Here is a 24682-nt window from a genome sequence, read left to right on the forward strand (position 1 = left end):
CAGCAGCAGCAGCAGTTATACTTCAGTATAAGTGAGCTACACTGGCATCGCCCTGATAGAGACTCGGCTTCTTGATGTGTTGGGAGGAGTTTATAGAAATTACAACTACATGAAATGAGCTACAGAAGTGGTTCCTTGATTCTCCCTCATTCTTACATGGAAGCCTTGCTGAGGAATCCCACACAAGGGCTATGACCTAGAGGATTTCAGATGAAACTTCCTTCTGTGGAAGTTTCTTCTATAGAAGGCTTAGTTCTGCAGTCTTCATTGTATCGGGCCACCATCTTCTTCTATATCCTGCCACTGAGGATTCCAAGCTCCAACCATACTTCTTACACTCAGAGAGCAGTTTTCCTGCGATTCGTGGTACAGGATCAAATAAGGTGGTGACAGATGCTGAGACACTGACTGAGATCAGTCACCACTCGTCAGTGGCTCTGACGCTCCCTGGGTGCTCACTTCACACAGGCTCGGTTTCTAGGCCCTGCACAGTCTGGATAACACAGTGTTAAGAGCTCCGAGCTGGAGCCAAGCTGACCCCATGATGGAGTCCCAGTGGCGTGACTCCAGCAGTTCTGGTCAGTGCCCTGCCTGTGTCCCCCAGGCCTTGCTGTCTCCAGGCTGCACCCTAAGATGCAGGTTCTACCCTCATTCCAAGTCCCCATCTGCTCCATAACATACCCTGTCCTGGCCACCTCCTCCCCTGTCTCACGTCCCACTCCCTACCCGTGTTCCTGGGGTCACACCCAAAACAAACCACGTCCATGTGAATCCTAGTTTCAGGGTTTGCTTCCAAGGAACCAAAACTAAGAGAATGACCTTGGAGAATTTACTTAACAATTTCCACGCCTCTTCACCTGCAAAACTGAGTTATAATAATAGTGCGTGCATGCTAAGTCGCTTCAGTCGTGTCCGACTCTTTGTGACCCTATGGCCCATAGCCTGCCAGGCTCCTCTGTCCATGGGATTCTTCAAGCAAAAATATTGGACTGGATTGCCATGCCCTCCTCCAGGGGATCTTCCCGACCCAGGGATTAAACCTGTGTCTCTTACATCTCCTTCATTGGCAGGTAGCTTCTTTCCTACTAGCAACCACCTGGGAAGCTCCATAACAATAATAATAGCACCTATAAATACAACACTTACAGGTGTGTGGTCACTGCTACACAAGTGAGCTAATGGTATTAAATAATAATAATTCCTGACTGCCAGTGCATACAATAGGCCCCCTAGTCCAGTGGTCCTCAGCCTCAGTGCACATGCAAACCACCTGGAGACCACGCTGCTCCAGACTGCAGCCCTCACCCCAGAGTTCGAAATTTGGGGAGTCTGAGAGAACCTGAGAACCTGCATTTGCAACAAGCTCCTGGGTGGTGCTGGGGTTGGCAGCATGGGATCCCACTTACTGAACTGCTGCTCTACATTATCACATTTAATCCTCACCACAACCCTGGGGCAGGTATCTCAACCTCCATTTCCAAGGGACGCAGAGAAATTAAGAGACGTGGTCACCCAATAAGTTTGGGGAATGAGCCAGGATTTAAGCTCAGGTCTTCTTAGCTCTAAAATGCTTACACATCTCAACCCCCAGCCACATGCAGTCCAGCTAGGGAGTGAGCAAAACTCCCAAAGGCTTCCCCTCCCAGGCCCCTCCTGTCTATGGTGGGGCTGGGGGAAGCAGGGTGTGGGAAGGCCACAGGCCCTCGGTTCCCACTTCTCAGGCTGCAGCCAGGGCCAGGGAGAGGGGACACCAGTTCTGTGCCCCCAAATGGGGCTCCCAGGAATAGCTCCCATATGTGTAAGGGGACCCAGGCTAAGCACCTACCTCGGCTGCTGGTGGCTGGCTGGGGGGCCTCGGGGCTCAGCGCAGGCGGCCCTGGGGGGTCCGCCATGAAGTGGTGGAACCAGCGACGCCGCAGCTGGCGCAGCTCCGAGTTGCGGCTGCGGAGCCAGCGGGGGCCGGGCCGAGGCCGGGCCAGGGGGCCCCGTAGCACGTCCACGCCGAGCAGCAGCTCCGGGCTGACCCGGCCGTCATGCAGGGCTCGGCTGTCCAGTAGGCCCACGCCCAGCGCCACGGCGGCCACAGGCAGGGCCTGCAGCGGGCCAGGAGCCCGGGGGCCAGGCGGGAGGCCCACGCGGGCCCGCTGCAGCAGCAGCAGGCTGCCGGTCATCAGGTAGGCGGCCGTGAGGAAGAAGAGCAGGAACTGCGTCCGGCGGAGAAACTTCTGGAGTCGGAAGAAAGGTTTGGCCATGCCCCTGGGCGGCAGGGCTCCCAGCTGGAGCCCGGGGACGGCTCCTAGCACCCAGGTGGGAAGGAGGCCGGAGCCTCCGGAGGTGTCATCCCCGCATGCCGGCACTGGCCTGTTCTCTCCTGGGGTTACTGTTCCTCCTGCCCTGTTTCCAGCAGGTGCTCAGATAGCACCATCACTGAGCCCCAGTCCCGGGCCCTACAGCTGTAGCTTCTGCCCAAGCGTCAGGAACTTTGCCATCCTTGGGTTCTAGCGACCTTCATGTCCCAGCTCCGAAACCTGGAAAAGAGAAAGGGTACTTAGAGGCCATAGGAGGGTCCACCTCTCCCACTGCGCCAGGGTCAGGAGCCCCACGCCTCTGTGCTCTGTCTGCCAAAGGGACTGGCTATGCTGCAGAAGTGGGGGACAGAGAGCCTGGTTCCAATCCCAGCTCTGCCACTGGATGACTATGTGACAGCAGGTGGGCTATTTTACCTCATGGGGCCTCAGTCTCCTCATCTGTAAAATGGAACTAACGCTCTACCCTGGAGCAGTAGGACAATCCACTAATGATAACAGGAAGGAGGAAAAACAGCAGCAGTGACCTTGTATGAATCCTTAAACTATGTGCCAGGCTCTGAGCTAGACGCTTTATGTATCATCTCATTTAATCCTCACCCCAAAGTGATACATACAGCATTACCCCCATTTTACAGATGAGGAAACTGTGGCATGGGAGACAAAGTAAACTTCCCAAAGTCACACAACTGGGGAGAAGAGGAGCTAAGGGTTGGAATAGCCCGAATTCAGAGCCTGGACTGTGAACCCCCATGTGGTCCAGCCTGTAATGAACCCCACTACCTGTATGTGCACTCAGGCCAGCGCATAAGTATACAGCAGGTGCTCAATGCATGTGTGTACTGGGGTTGCATACTGTCTTTTGGAAATGCTTCTGCAGAGGTGGGTTGGTTTTAACCCAGGAGAGGGCACAGAGGAGGGAGTGGGCTTGCACAGTCTTCCCTGCTTCCTGAAGGGAGGACACCAGAGCAGGAGAGGCCCCGGGGCTGTGCACCTGTCAGCAGAGGCTGGGCTTCTGGTGTAGAGAAGCGGGGAAGGCTCTCAGAGAAGCCTTCCCGGGGTGCCCCTCTGCTCCCCAGGACTCAGCTCTCACACTGGGCTTTGGTTTCCTTTGACAGCGCCTCTGAAGTGCACTGTCGGGGGTTGGTAAAGGGGCCCGCAGCTGCTGCGAGCTGGGCTGCTGGATAAGGACAGCCTGGAACACAAGGACAGGCTTGTCCTGGGGTGAAAGGCTCCGAGGAGCGTGACTAAGCCGCTGCCTGTAACTAACAAGGCCCGGGACCCCCGCCAGGACCCCGCAGCCCCTCAATGGCTGCTCTGTGCCCTGGGGACAGTGGCCGGGTGTGAGAGGAAAGACAACGTTTGGGCTCTTGTGGCCTGGCATTCCAGGGTCTGGGAGGGGGTGGTGTCAGACCAGCATGACCCTTTCTGATTCAATGCTGAGTGCCACCAGGTTCTGATGCTTCTGGGCAGGGCAGGATCTGAGAATTAGGGGGTCCAGTGGGTCCTTTAGGCTGGGGCAGGGGTGGCAGGGTAGGGAGTCAGCAAATGAAGGTGGAATTAAATGCTGAGTCTGGGAGCCATTTCAGATGGGTCTCCAGAGCTTTTATTTTCTCTCTAAGCTGGTGTGTGCCAGGCCCACCCCGGCCAGCCTCGTCAGATTTGTAAAACCACAGAGAAAATCCCAAGAAATCCGGACTGATCCCCTGCCTCCAGCTTTGGCCCCTCCAATCCATCCTCTGCAAGGCTGCCAAGGTGATCCTCCTAACACGCAAATCTGATCACGGCGCTCTCCTGCTTAAAACCCCTTTCAATAGCTCCCTGTGGCTTTGGGATAAACTCCAAGCTCCTTAGCATGACATACAAGGCCCCCTTCCTGATCTAGCCCAACCAGCTCGTCTCTTGCTGGGCCCTTCCCTTCTGCTTCCTCATGGTGTGCACATGTGTGTGTAAACACACACACACACACACAGACCCCATGGTCCAGCAGAACAACCACAGCATGTCTGCCCTGGTGCCTTTGCACATACTTCACTTGATGTCTTTTCCTCCCTCTTTACCTGGTGAATCCCTCTGTATCTCCAAGACTCAGCCCAGGTGTCACTTCCTCCAGGAAGCTCTCCCTGACCATCACCCACCCACTGGTATAGATTTCTCTGTCTCCCCATGCTGATCCTCATCCCAGCATTTGCCATCCTAGGATGATTTTAATTGTCCTCATACTTGTCAACCATCCTTGCAGGACTGCGACTGACTCCAGGCTAGAGGTCATATGCTATGTACACATTTTGGTAACCCCAGCTCACAACATGAGTCCCAGCAAAAAAGATGCTCAGCCCTCTCTGTGTCTGAATACGTTTTTTAAATGGATGAGAAGGTACACTGATAGGTGGATCCTGATATCAGAAACCTGCTTCTGTGGGGGTCTTGTTGTTCAGTCACTAAGTTGTGTCTGACTCTTTGTGACCCCATGGACTACAGCACTCCAGGCTTCCCTGTCCTTCACCATCTCCCAGTGTTTGCTCAAACTCATATCCATTGAGTCAGTGATGCCATCCAACCATCTCATCCTGTCTCCCCCTTCTCCTGCCCTCAATCTTTCCCAGCATCAGGGTCTTTTCCAATGTTGGCTCTTCTCATCAGGTGGTCAAAGTATTGGAGCTTTAGCTCCAGCATCAATCCTTCCAATGAATATTCAGGGTTGATTTCCTTAGGACTGACTGGTTTAATCTCCTTGCTGTCCAAGGGATTCTCAAGAGTCTTCTCCAGCACCACAGTGGGGGATCTTAGGGCAATGAAATCTCAAATTCCGCTTACCCAGAGCTGTGGGGGCCTCCGTAGATAGGTGGGAGACAAAGCAATACATGAGCACGAAGGACACAGCTTCACCAGTTAGGCCTTAGAGATACGTGGAAGTTAACACAGGTGCTGAGCTTTATATTTGATCTTTCCTGTGTTGTCATTTTAGGAAAAGGGGCTTCCAAATCTGCTTGCAAAAGCCTTCTGGTTACAAGATTGAGATTCTATCAGTGAAAAATCCTATAAAACTAAAATAAAAGGGGAGTGTGGACCCCTGCTGTGGGAAGAAAGGTTCTGATGAGATGGAGCCAAAAGGTGGGCAATGGATCAACAGTTCACAATTTTGAAGGCAAGATGCAGCCTGAATTCCATATACGTTTGTTCAGAGGAGCTGCAAACATGCTACAAAGGGTGCAGCGGGGTGAGGTGTGGTCAGCGCTGATCATTCCGGAATTGAGTGATCACACCTGGGTTCGCCAAGGCACCTCCCCGCCTTCCATCAAGTTCTTTCTGGAGCCACCCCTTCCCACTGGGGCCCTCCCCTAGTCTGGGGAGGTGGACACTGGGCAAGGGGGCAGGGGACAGCTGCTTTCAGGCCAGAGCCCCACGACCCCTGCTTCTGATAAGACAGACTGCCACTCTGAACTTTTCACACTGCAAAGCTGATTCCTAGCCCAGAAAACCTGCCGCTGCCTGGATGGGGGTGGGGAGTGGGTCCATGTAAACCCACAGTATTAGCAACCTGTCGCCAGGCCCAGGCTTCTGCTCTGCAATCGTCCCCGACTCTCTGCCACACTCACCTCTCCCCCAGGGCACAGACAACACCTGATTTATCATCACATCCCCAGATCCTAGCATGCAGCCTGCAGTGCCTGTAAATGTCTGTTGAGTGACTTTATGGGAAAAAGCCTGGAGGGTGGGAGGAGGGGGTGTTGAGTCAAGTGCAGCATCTGCATAAGGACTCAGAGCCAAGCCACAAGGCAGCTGAAGAACAGAAGCAGCCAACACCTGGGGAGGGGGGTATATCTAACCACTACGTGTCAGCTGTGCCCACTGCATCCCAAAGCCAGGAGGCCCTCTATGAGAGCAAATCCATCTTGAGCAAGTCACCGAACGGGTGGTACCTCAGGCTTCCCATCTGTGAAATGGGGGTTAATCAGCATTGTCATGGAACCGAATGAGAGAGGAAACCTCTTATCTACAGCCAGTGGCAAGGGAAGCAAAGTTGGAAACTCCTTGGAGGAGAGGCCTTCAGCAGTGAGCTGTGGGGGACATCAGCCACCCTCACCTCCAGTTAGCCTCCAACTCCCTGGGGTGGGACCAGTATCCCACGCTTACCTGCAGCTGCCTCCATGCTAAGATAGGTGTTAGCGAACTGCCTGCTATTTCTTTCTTTTTGAATATTTATTTATTTGCCGCACCAAGAGGCACGTGGGGTCTTAGCTCGCCACTAAGAGATTGAACCTGTGCTCCTTGTACTGGAAGTGTGGAGTCTTAACCATTGGACTGCCAGAGAAGCCCATGCTTGCTTTTTCAATGCTGAAGAACCTGCCTGCAACGCAGGAGACCTGGGTTTGATCTCTGGGTCAGGAAGATCCCCTGGAGAAGGAAATGGCAACCTACTCCAGTATTCTTGCCTGGAGAATCCCATGAACAGATGAGCCTGGCAGCACAGTCCATGGGATCGCAAAGAATCAGACACAACTGAGCGATTAACACTTCCATCCCTCTTCTTTTGCAGCATTTAGTAATTAGGCTACACTGGGTTGTATGTTTCACCTGCACCATCTCATTTACTCCGTATCTCCCGTCAAGGGGGATAACCTGATCACCCCCATTTAAGAGCCTGGGTCTCTAAAGCTCAGCTGGTCAAGGCCAGACAAACCAGGGCCAGGATTCAGACCCCAGCTCCCTGCTCCCAGAGCCCACCCTGTGTCCACTCAGCTGCCCACCTCTCTCCCCAACCCAGCTTCAAAGAAGGCAAGATGAAATCCTGAAAGGGGGTTGGTATGCCTCCATCAGATCTCTTTGAAAACATGCCAGGATGAAGCTCCCAGGCATGGTGCCACACACAGAGCACCCCCCCAGCCAGACCTCCCCCACGCTGCCATGTGGTGACAGCCCCAGCCTCCTGACCCCTCCCCTCCTCTGCAGGTCCAGGCCATTCTCCCCTAAGGCACGCTCCCCATGTGACACCTCCCATCTGGGAACCACGCAAAGTGCTTCAAAGAATCATGGGGGTGGGGGGCAGGGGGCCCCCACCCCTGCCTGAGACTCCAGGCTTCTCAGGAGGGAAGGGGCACCACGGAGGCACAGAGCCACAGGCTAGACAAGGTGGACACCAGATGCCCTGCCTGGGGGTCTGCCAGAGGCCCAAAAGCCACCCTAGAGGAGACCAGGGCCCAGGGGAGGGAGACCCTCAGCTTCTTCCAAGGAATGAGAAGAGAACATTGGGACAGGGAGGCTTCTGGGGGGTCTCTGGGAGGGAGCAGGAGCCTAGCACAGGTGGGACACAGACAACTTGAGCTGTTACTTTGTTGTCATCTGGACCCAGGTGGCAGCCGTGGCTCAGTCTGAAGCGGGGCAGGGGGTGGGGGTGTGCGTTGGGCAGATGGCACCAGGCTGAGATTTCCACGGGACTGAAGAAAGGAGCAGTGGTGACAGCCAGGAGAGGAGAGAAGGCAGCCACTGGGGCCCGAGGGCTGGAGAAAGAGCTCAGAGAGGGCCCAGGCCTGACCAGTGGCCAGTGGGGTTCAGTCACACGACTCCACCACACCAGCCCTGCCCCCACCAGAGAGGACAGACAGGGAAGGAAAGAACACCAGCAGCCTTAGGAACGCCATGGCCACTGCCGTGTGGGCTGTGACCATCTGCAGATCCAGAGCTGTGAGCTCTTAGCTGGGTGAGCCCCAAACACAAGAAACAGGGACCCACGTGTTGCTCCCGCAGACAAGGAGATGGGCATTCGTGGTCCAGCAGCTCAGAGCCCCAGCCTCCATGATTGGCAGGAGGGTGTCTCAGCCTCTAAACTTCAGCAAAGCCCCACTGAGAGCCTCCAGCTGGGCTCGGTGCTATGAATTAGCACCCCTCCCCGTTTCTTCCCACCCTCAACCCCTGCCACTACCCTGCCCAGTCTCAATGCCTGTCATCTGGACACTGTCCCCTCTCCCAGAGGCTGCCCTCTCCCAGCAGCCTCACAAAGAGATCTTTCTAACACCAAGAAAGATCAAAGCTCCAGGCTCCAATGGCTCTCCAGGACTCAGGTGACCAAGTTCAAGCCCCTCAGCCTGGTATTCACTGGCCCTTCCTGGGTCGGTCTCCCAGCAAACTCCTTTCAACATTCCTTCCAGAACTTGATGGCCCACTGGCCAGCATGTGATGCTTCAAGCCCCCTTATACATACTCTTCTGTCGGCCAGGAATGCTAATGGGTGCCCTGTCTTGTGGCTCAGAAATGCTTTGCGGCCACCAACCTCAGCTCCAATGCTACCTCCTCCATGAAGCCTTGCTCAACGGGGAGGCTGGATGCTCAGGTTACATGTCCTGCCTTGAGTCCCAGGTACACTGTCCACTTCTCCTCCCAGCCTATGGGCCCCTCATAGACACAGGCAGTGCCTGTTGGGTACAGGGCAGGCCCCAGAAATCTATGCCCCTGGGTCACCCTCCCTCCAGTGCTCAGGGCCACACTGCCCTCACCCCCAGGTCCCAAGGCTCTGGGTCTTGGAAGCTCAGAAAGAGAACAAAGGACCCACTAAACAGAGATCTGCTGGGCCCTGGGATGGGACAAGGTTTGGGAAATGGGAATGCAGTGGGGTCCCTGCCTTTGAAGAGGCAAATCTTTTGATCTTCTGAACTTTAGAACTTAAGGGAAAAGTTCCAAATTAAGAAGTGGTGCTTAAAAGGTATAAAACATAATACTAAGGTCAAAACTCCAGTCAAAGCAAAGGAGGTAGTGGGAGGGGAGAATCTTCCAGTGAACTCAGTGTTCTGGATTGGGAAGACCCCCTGGAGAAGGGAAGGGTTCAGATAGAAAAGACCAAATCCGTATGTTCCACCTTAGAGACTGCAAGACTGCTTTCACACACTCTCAAGTGTGCTGAAAGAACTAACAGGTCATCAAATGAATGAGGGATCTTCCCATAAACTTGTGAAGTCAAAATCATTACCATCTCCATCATGGTAAGGCAGAATTTGAGACAGAGAGAGAGGCCAAATTAACCTGACCAAAGACAAGCAGTTATTGCTAGACTGAACTCAGATTTTCAGATTCCAGGTTTGTGATATCATCTACCATATCACGTGGCCTTCCTTCATCCATTCAACTCCAGACATTCCTCCAGACACTCAGCTAGGGGCCAGGGCTGCCAAGAAAGAACACCTCCATGGGGGTGGCATCTCCCCTTTTTAGTTGGTTGGTCTGGAGCCCAACCCACTCTTGCAAGAGCCAATTACAGACTCTTTTAGGCTATCTCTGGGCCACCTCTTTGGTAGAACCCTATTTTGTTCATGTGCTTGGATGTTTCTTCCACCGAGTGGCAAACTCTTGAGGGTTGTCCAGACCTCACTGAGTGATTTGGATAAATCTGAGCAAGTGGGTAGAGCATCCAGCCGAAGTTAGCCTCAACCTCCTCTGGCTCTGTGCCTGAAGTCATTGGATGGGGTACTTATGCTGGGGGGTGGGGAACACCTTGGACTCTCCTGTCCTCAGAACCCTCCTGGCCCCCTCATGAGTTTTCAGCAGTAAGAGACAGAGAATCGAAGTGGAGGAGGAAAGCTTTAATGGCTACCAAGAGGCTCGCAGTATTTGAAGCCGCATATGGTTAACCCAGCCCATTCTTCCAACCACTCTCACATCCACCCTAGGAAATACAGTTCCTCCCTGACTATGTTCTCCAAAAGAGCCACCCTTCGAACAGCTTCCCAGGTGACATGTCAACATGTGTGTTGTGTTCAGTCACGTCCGACTCTTTGTGACCCCAAAGACTGCAGCCCGCCAGGTTTTTCTGTCAATGAAATTTTCCAGGCAAGAATACTGGAGTCGTTTGCCATTTCCAACTCCAAGAGATTTTCCTGACCCAGGAATCCGATCCAGTGTCTCTAGTGTCTCCTGCATTGGCAGGCAGGTTCTTTACCACTTCACCACCTGATATGTCCACATGCTGATTACTAAAGCCAAGAGGAGGAGAGATTTAAAACAGCAGAGCGAAAAGAAGTCCAGGGAAAAGTAGTCCAAGGCCACGTTCCAGCGCTCACTCCCCAGATGAGCGGGGCCTGCCTCCATCCCAGTTCTGCCCCCGCTGGTGGGTCTGATCATCACTCACATCCTATGGATAAGGGTCTAAACACTGAGCTGTATTTCTGCTTTGCAAATAAGATCATCTATAGACACAGAAGGCAATGGCACTCCACTCCAGTACTCGTCTGGAAAATCCCATGGATGGAGGAGCCTGGTAGGCCGCAGTCCATGGGGTCGCAAAGAGTCGGACACGACTGAGCGACTTCACTTTCACTCTTCACTTTCATGCATTGGAGAAGGAAATGGCAACCCACTCCAGTGTTCTTGCCTGGAGAATCCCAGGGACAGGGGAACCTGGTGGGCTGCCGTCTATGGGGTTGCACAGAGTCGAACACGACTGAAGCAACTTAGCAGCAGCAGCAGCATAGACACAGAGAACAAACTTATGGACACCAAGTGGGGAAGCGAGGTGAGATGACTTGGGAGATTGGGATGGACATGTAGACATGACTGATATTATGTATACAACAGATAACTAATGAGAACCTACCATAGAGCTCAGGGAACTCTACTCAGTGCTCTGTGGTGACTGAAATGGGAAGGAAATCCAAAAAAGAGGGGAGATACATTTATAGCTGATTCACTTTGCTGTATAGCAGAACTAACACAATATTGTAAAGCAACCACACTCCAATAAAAACTGATTGAAAAATTAAAAGATAAACACGGAACTGCCCCAGAGTCCTTTGCCCTGGCCTCAGTGAAGCTCCAGATGGAGAATCCAGGGGACTGGCCTCGCCAAGGCTGACTGGGGTCTGAGCCGGATGGAAGCACAAGCCAGGTGTGTCTATAGAGAAACATACCTTCCCAAGAAGCACTGCTCAGACACAGTTCAGTCCCAGCCTGGAGGCTCGGGGCTGCCTGTTGAGGCAGACTCTACAGGAAAGCAGCTCTGCAACTCACTCCCCAGTGCTCCGAGGGCTCAGGCTTTAGCAGCCAACTGGTGGCCCACAATATCCGCTTCTGCCTGACTAGGCAGATAGGAGGGAAGGGGCAGGGGGCCAGCCATCTGCTTAATCCAGGCGTCTCTTCACTTCCAGCCAGACACACAGGACACAGGACAGCACCCCACAGGGCTCCAAGTGAAATAAGGGAACCCTTCACCCCAAAATAAAGCATGCTTCCAGAGGAGCTGTGGAAATAGTCCTGCTGAAGACTGGAAGATGCTGCCGCAGGGAAGGGCCAGGGGGCTTCTCCTCGAGGAAGATGAGGGCTGCCAGGCTAACCCCACCAGCCCAGCTGTCGGCCAAGCTCCCTTTAGGAGATGAACACAGCTGCTCTTCCCCCATGGAACCACTGGGCTCTGGGGGCAACCAATGGGCCCACCGGGGCATCATCTCCGAGGGACTTGTGAGGCCAGAGCTAAGTGTATGGGGAGGATGAGGGCGGTCAGGGGAATACTGGACAGAACCTCCCCCGACCTTGCTCTCTCTCCAGCACTTGCAACCGCCAGGTCGAGGTTGCTGCAGGCAGAGCGCAGCAAGCCAGCCCTCTGCTGCCTGTATTCCCCTCTCCACCAGCCCTCACTTTCTGTGCCTGAAAACCTAGGCGATCCAGAGGAGAAAAAGAAAAAGTCACTCCCTCTCCCCATCTCCTGATCCCAACCATGGCGTTCTGACATGGGATAAGCCAAGCACTCCATAAACTGAAGCCCGCCCTTCCAGCGAAAAGAGAGACGACAGCGTCTAATGTTGTTAGAAAAGTGCAGTGGAGTTCCGAGTCTGTCCATATTGGGTGCTGCTGGGGACCAGGCGAGTGTGGGCAGCAGCAGGATCCCAGGGCAGGGCTGTGAGACTGGAACCCTCACGTCCAGCCTTCCCAGTGCTCAGAGAAGGGTCAGAGGTCTCCCTCCCCGCCCCTGCCTCCCCACTGGGCGAGCCGGCACCGAGCCAGCATCATTCGTGGGCACAGATGCTCAGGGAAAACAGACACCCGGGAGGTTATCCGGAGCAGAGGACCCCCGAGGCTTCTCCTGAGAAACGAAAAACCGCAATTAGCAGCCTCCAGTCATGAATCTCCTTCTACACTTAGGAAGATGCAAAAGCTCTACTTAGGGTAATTTTCCGGACAAAATACATACGTTTCGCCTTTGCCCATGCCTCCGTTCAAGTTCACCAAGAGACGGAGAAAAACCTCCGCTGACCGGAAACCTGGCGTGCTAGCAGAACGAGAGGGAGCTGCCGCTAGGTAAACGTCTCCTCTAAGAAAAGGCAGTGCGCACCCCAAAACCTGTCCTCACCCCTTCCCCGGGCCCGGATCCAAGGCTCCATCCCGGAAAACGGACAGTCTCTGAGGGTTCCAAGGCGGGTATGCGGCTTGGGAAACTGCCTTGAGCACCCCCGCCCCATCCCGCTCGTCCGAAACCTCCCTCCACCCAAGCGCACACACTCCCGGGCGAAGCCGCCCCGGCCCCGCGAGAGGCACCCCCCGCCAACGCGCCCCGAGCCGGAGCAGGTGCAGCCCCGCCGCGCTCCCGGCCGCGTCTACACAAACTTGTTGGCCCGCGGCTGGGGGAACCCTACCCGCTGCCCGCGCAGGGGTCCCGGCTGGAGCACCCGGAGACCGCACTCACCCACGCGATCGCGGCCAGCTGGGGCGCCCGCTCCCCGCCTCCCCGGGGCGCTGAGCCCGCAGCCCCGCAGTGCCCGGAGCCTAGGCGCCCCCGGCGCCCGCACGCCCCCGGGTGGCCCGCGGCGAGGAGCGGCCCAATGCGCCCCGGGCACAGGGCGCCGCCGCCTGGCTCCCTGGGCTGCGGACGTCCGGGCTGAACCGCGGCGGCAGAGCGAGCGGGCGCCGAACGGGCAGCCGGGCGAGCGGGCGAGCGGGCGCCCGGCTCTGCACATGCTCACTCGCGCGGCCCGGGGACAGCGGCCGGCCGCCGCCGGGTCCTAGAGGCGACCGTCCTCCCGCCGCCCGTGGGAGGGGTCGCCCAGGTCCTGGGGACCAGCCCACCCGGCGTAGCCACACTCGCTGCTGGGAAGCAGAGTCGCCGGCACCCACTTCCATACACACACTCCCATACACACACAAAGAACCTCCCTTGCTGTAATACACACCAGGCTAATGCAGTAGCGCTCACACCAACACATGTCTACACAAACACACTGGACACTGCCACATAGAGGAATAGGCTCCCACACTCGCCCAACACACGGGGACACACAGTGATGCAAACACACTGAACCACTGCTTCACAGACACTCTGACACCCACACTCACACACACAACACACACACACACAGGGCTCTGTCCTGGGACACTGACAGCCACCCGTTTGCAGCACTCTGATACCAAGCCACAGAGGCAGACAGACACACGTTGGATCACTGTCCCACGCAGAGCTAGACACTAACACTCACATCCTTATGCACACACACACACACACACACACGCACTCTGAGACAGTCACCCACAGATCGCTACCCCTCAGACAAATACACCGACACCATCTCCCATGCCCACACACTCAGGGCTCTACCACCAACCACTGCACTGCCCCACACAGACCTACAGTGACAGACCCACACTGAGGTGTAGTGATCCACACACCGGAGTCCACTGACACACACACTGCTGTGTAGAGAGTCATACTGGCCATTGGCCCACAGACCCCCTGAGGTGGATAGGCGCTGATACAGACACACAGGTACACAACCACACTGCTACACACCCATCCCCTTTTTAAAATAACGACTGGATCCAACCTTCAGGATTCTCCCTCCACGCCCCACTCCTGCTCCTCAGAAGTCCCCAAGCCACCGTGCTGCCCCTGCCCTGCCAGGCACATCCTTGGCCCTTGTCTCACCTGGGGCTGGCTGCTGAGATGCTCCGAAAACTGGGGACCAGCAGAGGCTGCGGGAACAGGTGGCGCTGGCATGGCTCTAAGAGGGTCTTCCTGAAAGGGAGTTGCATACCTCCGACTCCCACTAGGGGCAGCACTGCTTGGCAAGGCTGGGAGGAGCCGTTTTCAACAGGTGGAGGGCAGGCGGGGAGAGGATTAGCCTGGGGATCCGTCGAAGCTTTATGTAGGTCAGTCAAGTGGCACCCAAAGGGGAAACGGAGGCGCTTAGGTTAGCCCGGCTAGTCAGGCCAAGTGCAGAAATTCAGAGAGTCAGCCCCCCTCCCTGGGACGAAGTAGGGGAGTGCTGGGGCCGGGGAGGACCTGGAGGAGGGAACAGGAAGTGAGGGATGATGCTTGCAGGAAAGCCCCCATACACATCTCTTTGAAGTGTGAATGTGTGTGTTGCTATTATTGTTGCTGTTGTTCAGTCACTCAGTCTTGTGGGACTATTTGCGACCCCATGGACTGCAGCATGCCAAGCTTCCCTATCCTTCGCTATTTCCCAGAGTTGGCTCAAGTTCATGTCCATTGTTGCTATTATTACCAAAAACAATAATCCACTGTACATTTTTTGCATTGCGTTTTGATTTTCGAAGCCCTCTCCAGGACAGCTACATCATTTGTGGGACCCAGTGCAAAATGAAAATGTGGGCCTTTGTTCAAGAATGGGTAAGAACTTCAGGAAAGGAGAACAGACGCATGAAACCCAGCGCAGAGCCCTTCTGAGCTTAAGCCCCATGCCCTGCATGAGGCTCATGCCAGTGGAGCTGGCCCTAATTCTTTCATGCCCTTAGCCCCCACTTAGAACTCAAAATAAGTGCTGCATGCCTTCACCATCTTCATCTGCAAATTAGAGAAAATGCACCCATTCTTGGGCTTTTGTGAGGATCAAGGGAAATGCTTGGTGAGCTTGTAGCACTCTGTCTGCCACAGGATACACGCGTAATGCCTTTTAGTAAACATGATATGAAGAGCTTTCTCCCAAGGCTTTGCTAGGATCCAGAAATGCCACCTGTGCAACGGTCTCTTGATCCACGGGCTTACAGTACCTTCTCATCCTCCAAATATCACCTCCCCAGAGGCCTGCCCAGACATCCCAGGCTGCATAAAGCATACTCTGTCCTCACCTTGTGGATTTACTTGCTTATTGTCTGTCTTCTCCCAGAGCGTCCCAGCCCCCACAGCTAGAATTTCAGCCCCCACAAAGCCAGGAAAATTCTCATCTCATTCAGAATTATATCCTTAGTGTCTACTTAATTCTTGGCACATAGGCATGCCCACCACATATTTACTAGATAAATAATTAACTGGTTTTTTAAAATGCAATATGCCTAGCATGACGTATTTTTAAGGAACCCAAACAGTTTCCCAATAGTCTCCATGTGTCTTCCCAAGAACTCAGAGACTGCTTATTCCTGTTCAAGTCACAGACAGATCCACGTTTGTGTCCAACCACTTTATAATGGTCCATTGGGTGCTACTGGCCAGTAGGGAGACCAAGATTGAGTGCCTGGATGGCACATGGCCTTTCATCCCCCTGCCAGGGGCCTAAGGTGGGTTATGGAAGCAGGTGCCCCTCCAGTACCTGCCAGCATCTGCATCTGAACACCCTCCTCCTTCAACTACATAGCTCTTGGCTACTGCTCCATCAGGACCCTGGCAGGTGACACAGCCTTGACCATCCCAGAGTAGCCTGTGAAGGTTGCCTTACACTCCTGGCGGAGCCCTGCATCATTGGAAAAAGCATCATTCAGAGACCCAGAGAACCTTTGGCAACATCTGAAAAGATGAGGATGCAGTTTCTTCTCTCCTCCTTTGCTTTTATTCCCCCGTGGTGCTGTGACTGGTGCCCCCTCTGTGCACTCAGACCTGAAACTGGCTTCACCGCTTTGCTACGCTGCCTATTTACCTGCTCTCTCCCATGAGCACGCTGCAGAGGCTTAAATATGCCTCTGTGAAGACGCCAGCCACACAGATGGTAATTGTACCCCCTGCTGAGCTGTGTCTGCAGATATCAGAGTGTGAGGTGGGGAAGGGTAGGGATCTGTACCCGCCGCCTGGCAAGGGAGGACAGGTCTGGTCTGGGAGCAGCTGGACTTCCTAGGTAGGGGCCAGAGGTGCCCTGAAAGTTTCAGGAATCCAGAGGCAACTGGGATCAGAATGAGGAGGAAACCTGAGTTGCATTTTTTTCTTTTTTTAAAAAATATTTGTTCTTTCTTTTTTTTTTTAATAAATAAAGAAATGTGCCAGGTCTTAGCTGTGGCATGCAGTATCTTTTAGCTGCAGCATGTGGGATCTAGTTCCTCAACTAGGGATCAAACCCGGGCCCCCTGCACGAGTCTTAGCCTCTGGACTACTAGGGTAGTCCCCCAAGTTCCTTTTCTGACTAGACTGGAATAAACTGTGTGACCTCATGCCGAACTTACCTTCTTTTGTCCTGGTTTGCCTTTCTGTAAAATGCTGTTGCTGCTGCTGCTGCTGCTGCTGCTAAGTCGCTTCAGTCGTGTCCAACTCTGTGCGACCCCATAGATGGCAGCCCACTAGGCTCTCCCGTCCCTGGGATTCTCCAGGCAAGAACACTGGAGTGGGTTGCCATTTCCTTCTCCAACGCATGAAAGGGAAAAGTCAAAGTGAAGTCGCTCAGTCGTGTCTGACTCTTTGTGACCCCATGGACTGCAGCCTACCAGGCTCCTCCATCCATGGGATTTGCCAGGCAAGAATACTGAAGTGGATTGCCATTGCCTTCTGCTTCTGTAAAATGGGCGGTCGTCTAATTCATAAGTGAAGGACCTTGCTTTGAGAGAGGCAGGGGAGCGAAACGAGAGCGCTTCTCTGGTTGGGCAAATGGAATCGTTTTGCCAGAATGTAGTTTTTTAATCTGCAAAATGGGCAAAGAGTCCACTTTCTAGTGCAGAGTTCCTGGCACAGGGTAATATATTCAGTAAGTGATGACATGAATAATTCCTCCAACTGGTGGTATGATGACAATTCTTCCTGGCTGTGGTGTGGTGTGGGGTCTAATGTTGCAGGTGCTGGCCAAGAGTGTGTTGGATTCAGTTTAGAACTGCCTGACCCTGCGACCCTTCCTGTCTGCAACGGGCTGGGGCTGGGGAACAGAAAGCACTGAAGGATCACCAGCCAAGGGCAGAGGTCTGTCAGGTTAGACGCAGGGCTCACGGGCTCAGTTATCAGCCAGAGGGTGTAAGGCCTCCGGTGGAGAGGGTGGCAGAGTAGACCCCCGCTCTGCTCCCCCTGCCTGGTGTTCATGTGCGTGCTGAGCAGAGGAAGCACCTATCTTTGCTCCATTTTTATGAACTTCTCTGTAAGTCATTCATCAAAGGCCTTGAACTTGGAAGCTGTCATTTAAGAAAAGCTGCTGGAGCACCTCAAGCAGATGGCAGTGATTCAAGAGGAGATGGGTTCATGTTAATGAACTTCTTATTTGGGAATAATTTTAGATTTCCAGAAAAGTTGCAGAGCATTCTTGTGTGCCCCTCACTTAGTTTTCCCTATCGTTAATATCTTATAGGGCTTTCCCTACGGCTCAGCTGGTAAATAATCCACCTGCAATGCAGGAGACACCGGAGACGTGGGTTCAACCCCTGGGTTGAGAAGATTCCCTGGAACAGGAAATGGCACCCCACTCCAGTATTCTTGCCTGGAAAACCCCACGGACAGAGGAGCCTGGCAGGCTATAGTTCATGGGATTGCAGAGTCGGACACGACTAAAGTGACTTAACACAATATCTTATGTGACCAGGGCACCTTGCTCAAAGCTGAGAATTTCAGCTTTGCTATTTGCTATTGACTAGACTGCAGACTTGATTTGTGTTTCCTCTTTCCTCATTCGTGTTCTCTTTCTGTTTCAGATTCTATTCAGGGTCCAGGGTACCACACTGTGTTGTTATCCCTCTCCCTAGTCTCTTCTGTTCTGTGACAGTTTCTCATTCTTTCCTTGACTTTCATGACCTTGACAGACCTGAGAAATACTGTCCAGAGGGCTCAATTCAAACGGGACATCTCAGACTAGAAGGATTTTTGAACCTGGTGGCATTAAGTGGCTTTTTTTTTTTTTTAATCTACATTGAACTTGCTACAATATTGCCTCTGTTTTATGTTTTGGTTTTTTGGCCATGACGCATGTGAGATCTTAATTCCCCGACCAGAGATTGAACCCACATGCCCTGCATTGGAGGGTGAAGTCTTAACCACTGGACCACCAGGGAAGTCCCTCATGTGACTATTGATACCATCTCTATGCGTGAGCCTATTATGGCCCATTACAAGAGACCTGGTCAGCATCCTAGGGAAAGAAGACGAGGAGAGGCCACAATGGAAGAAATTTCAACAGGATAGGGGCTGGCAGAGGGCTAGTGGCTGGAGGAAATACAATATGAAGTTCCAAATGTAATACTAGCCATTTCCTGTACCTGATATGCAGGTTCTGCTCATTTCCTGTGTTTCTCTTCAATCTGAGTGTCCTGGCCGCACAGGGCATGTCACTGGGGAAGGAGAGCTGCTGCCCTGAAACTCCCACTTCAGCCCTGCCCTTCCATCCCCCGACTTGCATGGGGCCCATATTCATCCGCTTACACAGTTGGCCATCTCCCCTCACCTCAACCTGATTGAAAACAGCACATCAATGGTAATAGGCACAGTAAAGTCTCCATAAATATCTTCATCAAGGCAAATTAAACCTTCGTTTGGAAATATTTTTAAGAACAAGAAACACACAGACTTAATAGAATAAGCTATGGTTGCCAGGGGAAAGAATGGGAGAGACAGTTAGGGAGTTTCGGATGGACATGTACACACTGCTATATTTAAATGGATAACCAAAAAGGACCTACTGTATAGCACACGGAAATTTGCTCAATGTTATGTGGCCACCTGGATGGGGGGGAGTTTGGAGGAGAATGGATACATGTGTACCTATAGCCTAGTCCCTTCACTGTTCACCTGAAATTATCACAACATTGTTAATTGGCTATACCCCAATACAAAATATAAAGTTTAATAAAAGAAAGACAAACATGTTTGGTTCTTTCCAATCCCTTTCTCTCCCTTCCCTTTGTAGGAATTTCTATTATAGAACCTTAAACACAGCTGTGCTGCTATGCCAGAAAGTGGAGTGGCCACTTCAAGACCATAAGATGACAAGCCAATCCTCTATGTGGGGCAGAGCACAAAGACAGAAGAGACCCAGGTGTGAACCAATGGATGACCCCCTTCCCTGTGGACACATGTTAGAAAAATAAGATCTATTTGTATAGAAATACATCCTGATCTCTTATGTGCTTTTATCCTTCAAATTGTGAGCCGCCAATATTCAGCATAGGAACAGCAAAGTCCTAATAACTAAGTTTGTGAACCAAGTGAGTAGAAATCTAAAGATCTTGCATATTTTGAGTTTCTCCCTTCTGGAAGTTTTGGTGTACAAGCAGGTGGATGAGTGGAAAGTGGATGGAAGGGCTAGGGCTGTGCAGATGGACCTAAGGAGAAGCAGGCAGACAGGAGGCGGAGGGTAAGCAGAAAAGTTGGATTGTATAGATGCTGAGCTCTGTGACCGCAGGGAGCTCATTTGTCTTCAAGTTCACGGCTGTCACCCCAGCACCCTCCTGTCCCCTGCCCTGAATAGCCTTACCTACTCAAAGCCCCTTCACGTGGCAGCCCCGCCCCCATCTTGCCCAGGTCACCATCCACCCCTCTCCATCCTCCTCTGGCCCCCCACTTGGAGGTTTTCCCAAGCTCTTTGTCATCTCCCCCCATCAGCCTTTGCCATCCCATCTCTGGAGTTCACTCACCCTATCTCCTTTGCCTGGAATGCCCCTCTCCTCGCAATCTGTTGCTTTTTCAGGGCCTGGAACAAACTCTCCCTCCTCCTTGAAGTCTTCCCAGATTGCACATCCAAATTTAATCTCTCACCCCCACCCCCCATCAGTGTTTCCACAGCTTTGTGTTTGGGATAAAAGCCAGGATGGAGAAACACAGAAGCCAAGTAGGAGGAGAAGGTGTGTGTGCATGTGTGTGTGTATGGCAGGGTGGGGGGAGGCATGTAGAGCCATTCAGAGATCTACTGACAGAGGAAATATCTATGTCACCACCTGTCTGCCCTAGGTGAGCGTGACAGGGGAAGATGGTGTCACTTAGGAAGAATCATGACTTGATGGGTCCTATGCTAGGCATTTTACATATGTTGATCATGTAATCCTCTTCACAACTCTATTAAATATGTACTGTTTTAGCCCCATTTTACAGATGAGAAGACTGAGGCTCAGAGGAATTAAGTGACTGAGCCAAAATAACATATCCAGAAAGCAGAAAAGCTGGGTTGGAGTTCAGATTTGGTTGGCCTCAAAGGGCCTCACCCCCATGGGCTCTAACTTGGTCACTCATGTCCACCCACCTGTCCATCCTCCCAACCCACCCAGGGGACACGCAGGGACAGCCTCCTGCCCCTGCTCAATCATCCCAAGGCCGACACATATGTGCTTGTCCTCCATCTCAGATCATGGAGGAATTCTCTGGAAAAAGTGCTGCTGAGTTGTTACTAAAAGAGGACATAGTCAACGTCATGGCTAGAGCTCAGGGGATCATGGGAAGGGGGGGAAACGGGGAGGGATAGAAGGAGGGAGGGAGAGCGGCTACTTTCCTAAAGATTGTTAAGTAGGATCCAGGAATCCTCTAGGGAGATGGAGAGAAAAGAGGTGCTGAGGAATGGAATTTCCAGCCCTACCCTGCATACACCCTGGTGCCAGACACCCCAGATGTGTGGGCTCACCCACAGGAGGAAACTATCCTATAACAGGACACACACGGGAGTGGAGCAAATTCGGCTGGATAAATAAACTGTTCCCCCATGTTTCGTCTAGTTCCTTCTGCTTCCTTTTATGTGTGTTCCCCAAGGGCAGCTGAGGGATAGGGGAACCAAGGGACAGAAGTGCTAAGAAGGAACAGAAATGCACTGGAGCAAGAAATTCACCAGTCTCTGGAAGAGCAGACAGATTCTGCCGTTCACTAATCATGTGGTGTGTGTCGCTGAGCAATGCTCTTCACCTCTCAGAGCCTCAGTTTTCCCATCTGTAAAATGGAGATAATAAGAATGCGAGGAGATAACATGTATGTTTGGGGAGGGGGGAGTTGGTCCTGTGATTCCCACCTTACATACACCAAGTTACTTATTTCTTTTCCTTTGGATGTGTTCTCACAATTTTTAGTCATATTTTTTTGGGGGGGGGGGGGTGTAAAGAATCCACCTGTAATGCAGAAGACCTGGGTTCAATCCCTGGGTTTGGAAGATCCCCTGCAGAAAGGCATGGCTACGCACTTCAGTATTCTTGCCTAGAGAATCCCAGGGACAGAGGCTACAGTCCATGGGGTCACAAAGAGGTGGACACAGCTGAGGAAAAAACACTTCCACTTCCACTTCTGAGACTAGACTTTGCAACTCGAAGGCAGAGGTCATTCTAAAGTTCATGAAGCCTGCTTTCCCTGGACCTAGGACAGCATCTGCCATGGGGCAGGGAAAGATGAGAGCAGTGAATGATGCTTGGAGCGCCCTCTTACTTCTTGCTTCATCCAGGCCTTCGGGAATTGTACCTAAGGCCGGGGTGTGCACCGGTGCCTGGGAGGGCAGAGAGCTGGAGGATGGCGGGTAAGGTCTGGATGCTGGTGGGGACCTGAGGACCCTGAGAGTGTCTAATTCAGATTGTCCCTGCCGCCCTGCTTTCACCAGTTGGAGCAGCTCAAGAGAGCAAGAATATTTTCGAAGAACAGGTGTTGAGACTGAGAAGACTTCAAAGAAGAAATGGTGATGGATGGAGGGGAAGTGGATGGAGGGGAAAGGATACTTTAGGATGGGGAGGGGCTGGTGCAAGTTAGCTGAGACTAGGACAGCACACCTGGAGTGCTGAAGGGAAGGGGAGAAATTCTCTGTGGTTGGCAAGCGGATGGGGGCAGGGAGTGTGTTAGGGGAACCTGAGAGATTTGGCCTTTATCCTGGAGCTAGGTGCTGAAGACCCAGGGAAATTTTTCACCGGCAGGTAGAATCAGCGATATGGGGAAGGGGTAGAGAACAGTGGGGTCCTGACCATCCTGACTGTCATCCCCAGGCCTGCCTGTTACCATGGCAACCAATGGCGGGGGAGCGTGGAGAGAGATCTTTCTGTTTCTATATGTATGAGTTCGACCTTGATCATCTCAAGCTGAGTCTCAGACAAACAGTGGGTCCACCCGCTTCCCCTGAGAGACCCCAGGTGAGGAAGCCAACTCAGCACTCCCAGAAAGCAAAGGCCTGGCTCCTGACCCCTGGGCCTCTCCTGGTCCCCCTCCCTGTTCACCTGAGGGATGGCAGGGCTCAGGTGTGCATCTGACCAGCTTCCACCCCTTCCTGACCACGCTCTAAGGAGCAGGGAAATGGGAAGTGACAGCCAATGCCAGGAGTCACTAAGTCTCTGTCACCTCGATTTCCAAGACAGGAGCTGGTGCTGAGCGAACGTGGCACTTCAGAGACACCCCTGTCCCTGCAGGAGCCACCAGAGCCAAGCTGGGGCCTAGCCCCGCCCCCTGCCGACCTGCCTCTCCCCCAGCCCCGCCTCCCCGTCCCCACTCCACGGCCCCCCCCCCGCCCCGCCCCGCGCCCCACTCAACCGCCGATCCTGGACCTTGCTTCCATCCGCAGCCGCAGTCCCGCCCGGTAGACACACATCTGACTCCTCCACACCCAGCCTCAAGTTCAGTTCAGTCGCTCAGTCGTGTCCGACTCTGCAACCCCACGGACTCCGGCACGACAGGCATCCCAGTCCATCACCAACTCCAGGAGTTGACTCAAACTCATGCTTGGAAAAGCCCATGGATGGAGGAGCCTGGTAGGCTACAGTCCCTGGGGTCTCGAAGGGTCGGACACGACTGAGCGACTTCACTTTCACTTTTCACTTTCATGCATTGGAGAAGGAAATGGCAACCCACTCCTGTGTTCTTGCCTGCAGAATACCAGGGACAGAGGAGGCTGGTGGGCTGCCGTCTATGGGGTCACACAGAGTCGGACACGACTGAAGTGACTTAGCAGCAGCAGCAGCAGCATGTCCACTAAGTCTGTGATGCCATCCAACCATCTCATTCTCTGTCCTCCCCTTCTCCTCCCGCCTTCAATCTTTCCCAGCATCTGGGTCTTTTCCAATGAGTCAGTTCTTCCCATCAGCTGCAAGCTGTGGGCGTAACTTTACCCATCACTAGGACCACCTCCTCAAAAGAAAGGCCTCTCCTCTGTGCCTTTGAAAGACAGCCTCTGTGGGAGTTCCCTGGGAGCCTAGTGGTTAGAAGTCTGGGCTTTTGCTGCCGTGGCCTGGGCTTCTCCGTGCCCTGGTCAGGAAACAGATCTTGCAAACCCACCTGGCATGGGCAAAAATAAAATAAAGATAATCTTTGAAAAGTTCACTTATGATACCATCCCACAATTCTGGGGATGGTAATAATAATTATTACCTGTTATTATAATTAGGTAAAATAATAATTTTTACCTAATTTTTGCCTAAAGATAATAATTATTCCCAGGAATGATTAATTACTCTATCTGTGTTCAATGCCTTGATCTTTTTTTTATTTTTACCAACAGATTGAGGGGTTTCTGGCTACCAGGTCTTTCCCCAGACAACTCGGCTTTTTGAAACAATCTCTACAGTGCCTTTTTCTAAGGGAAATACTGGAGAAAAATAATTACATCTTACATGCAGGCATTTACAGTCTCTAAAATGCAAATCTGGTCAAGCCACTCTCGTCCTTAGGATCCTTTTAGGCTCTACAAGATTCAGGCAGGAACCCCTTCACCAACCCCAGTACTGACCCAGCCAAAAGCGCCACCCACATTTTGCCAGCTTTTGCTCCAGACATGACACTCGGTCCCTGAATCAAGTTTTCTGACTCCCACAGGTGTGATTGTTGTTCAGTCACTAAGTCGTGCCTGACTCTTTGCGACCCCATGAACTATGGCATGCCAGCCTTCGCTACCCTTTACCATCTCCCGGAGTTTGCTCAAACTCATGTCCATTGAGTCAGTGATGCCATCCCCCATCGCATCCCCCATTGTCCCCTTCTCCTCCTGTCCTCAGTCTTTCCCAGCATCAGGGCCTTTTCCACTGAGTCAGCTTTTCACACCAGGTGGCCAAAGTATTGGCGCTTCAGCTTCAACAACAGTCCTTCCAATGAATATTCAGGGTTGATTACACATGCATGCATGTGCAAACATAGGTATATGCGCGTGCAAGCAGTGCACACCTGCACGCATGAACACGAAAGTGCACTGCAACACACGCATGTGAGAGTACATGCCCACACACAGCTGGACGTGCACACACAAACACGTAGGTGCTTTTGTGTGTGTATTTGTTTTTACCTTAATACTGATGAAGTGAAGTGAAAGTGTTAGTCAGTCGTTTCTGACTTT

The 24682-nt window shown here is 52.8% G+C and overlaps 1 protein-coding gene across 5 annotated transcripts in view; it reads right to left on the reverse strand.

Annotated features, from left to right (window-relative positions):
- The window catches only part of WSCD1 (WSC domain containing 1), a 47616-nt gene extending 33317 nt beyond the window's left edge, over positions 1–14299 (reverse strand). The window contains exons 1-2 of one of the 5 annotated variants that reach the window (XM_061390802.1): positions 14206–14299; positions 1826–2528 (exon numbers count right to left, since the gene is read on the reverse strand). In XM_061390802.1, coding sequence (XP_061246786.1) covers positions 1826–2252 — 427 coding nt within the window. In that variant the 5' untranslated portion in view covers positions 2253–2528; positions 14206–14299. The other 4 variants (XM_061390800.1, XM_061390801.1, XM_061390803.1 and 1 more) reach the window with 4 other exon arrangements.
- Between the last annotated feature and the right edge of the window lie 10383 nt (positions 14300–24682).

Source organism: Bos javanicus, chromosome 19 (genome assembly GCF_032452875.1).
Source record: "Bos javanicus breed banteng chromosome 19, ARS-OSU_banteng_1.0, whole genome shotgun sequence".
Classification (NCBI taxonomy): Eukaryota; Metazoa; Chordata; class Mammalia; order Artiodactyla; family Bovidae; genus Bos; species Bos javanicus.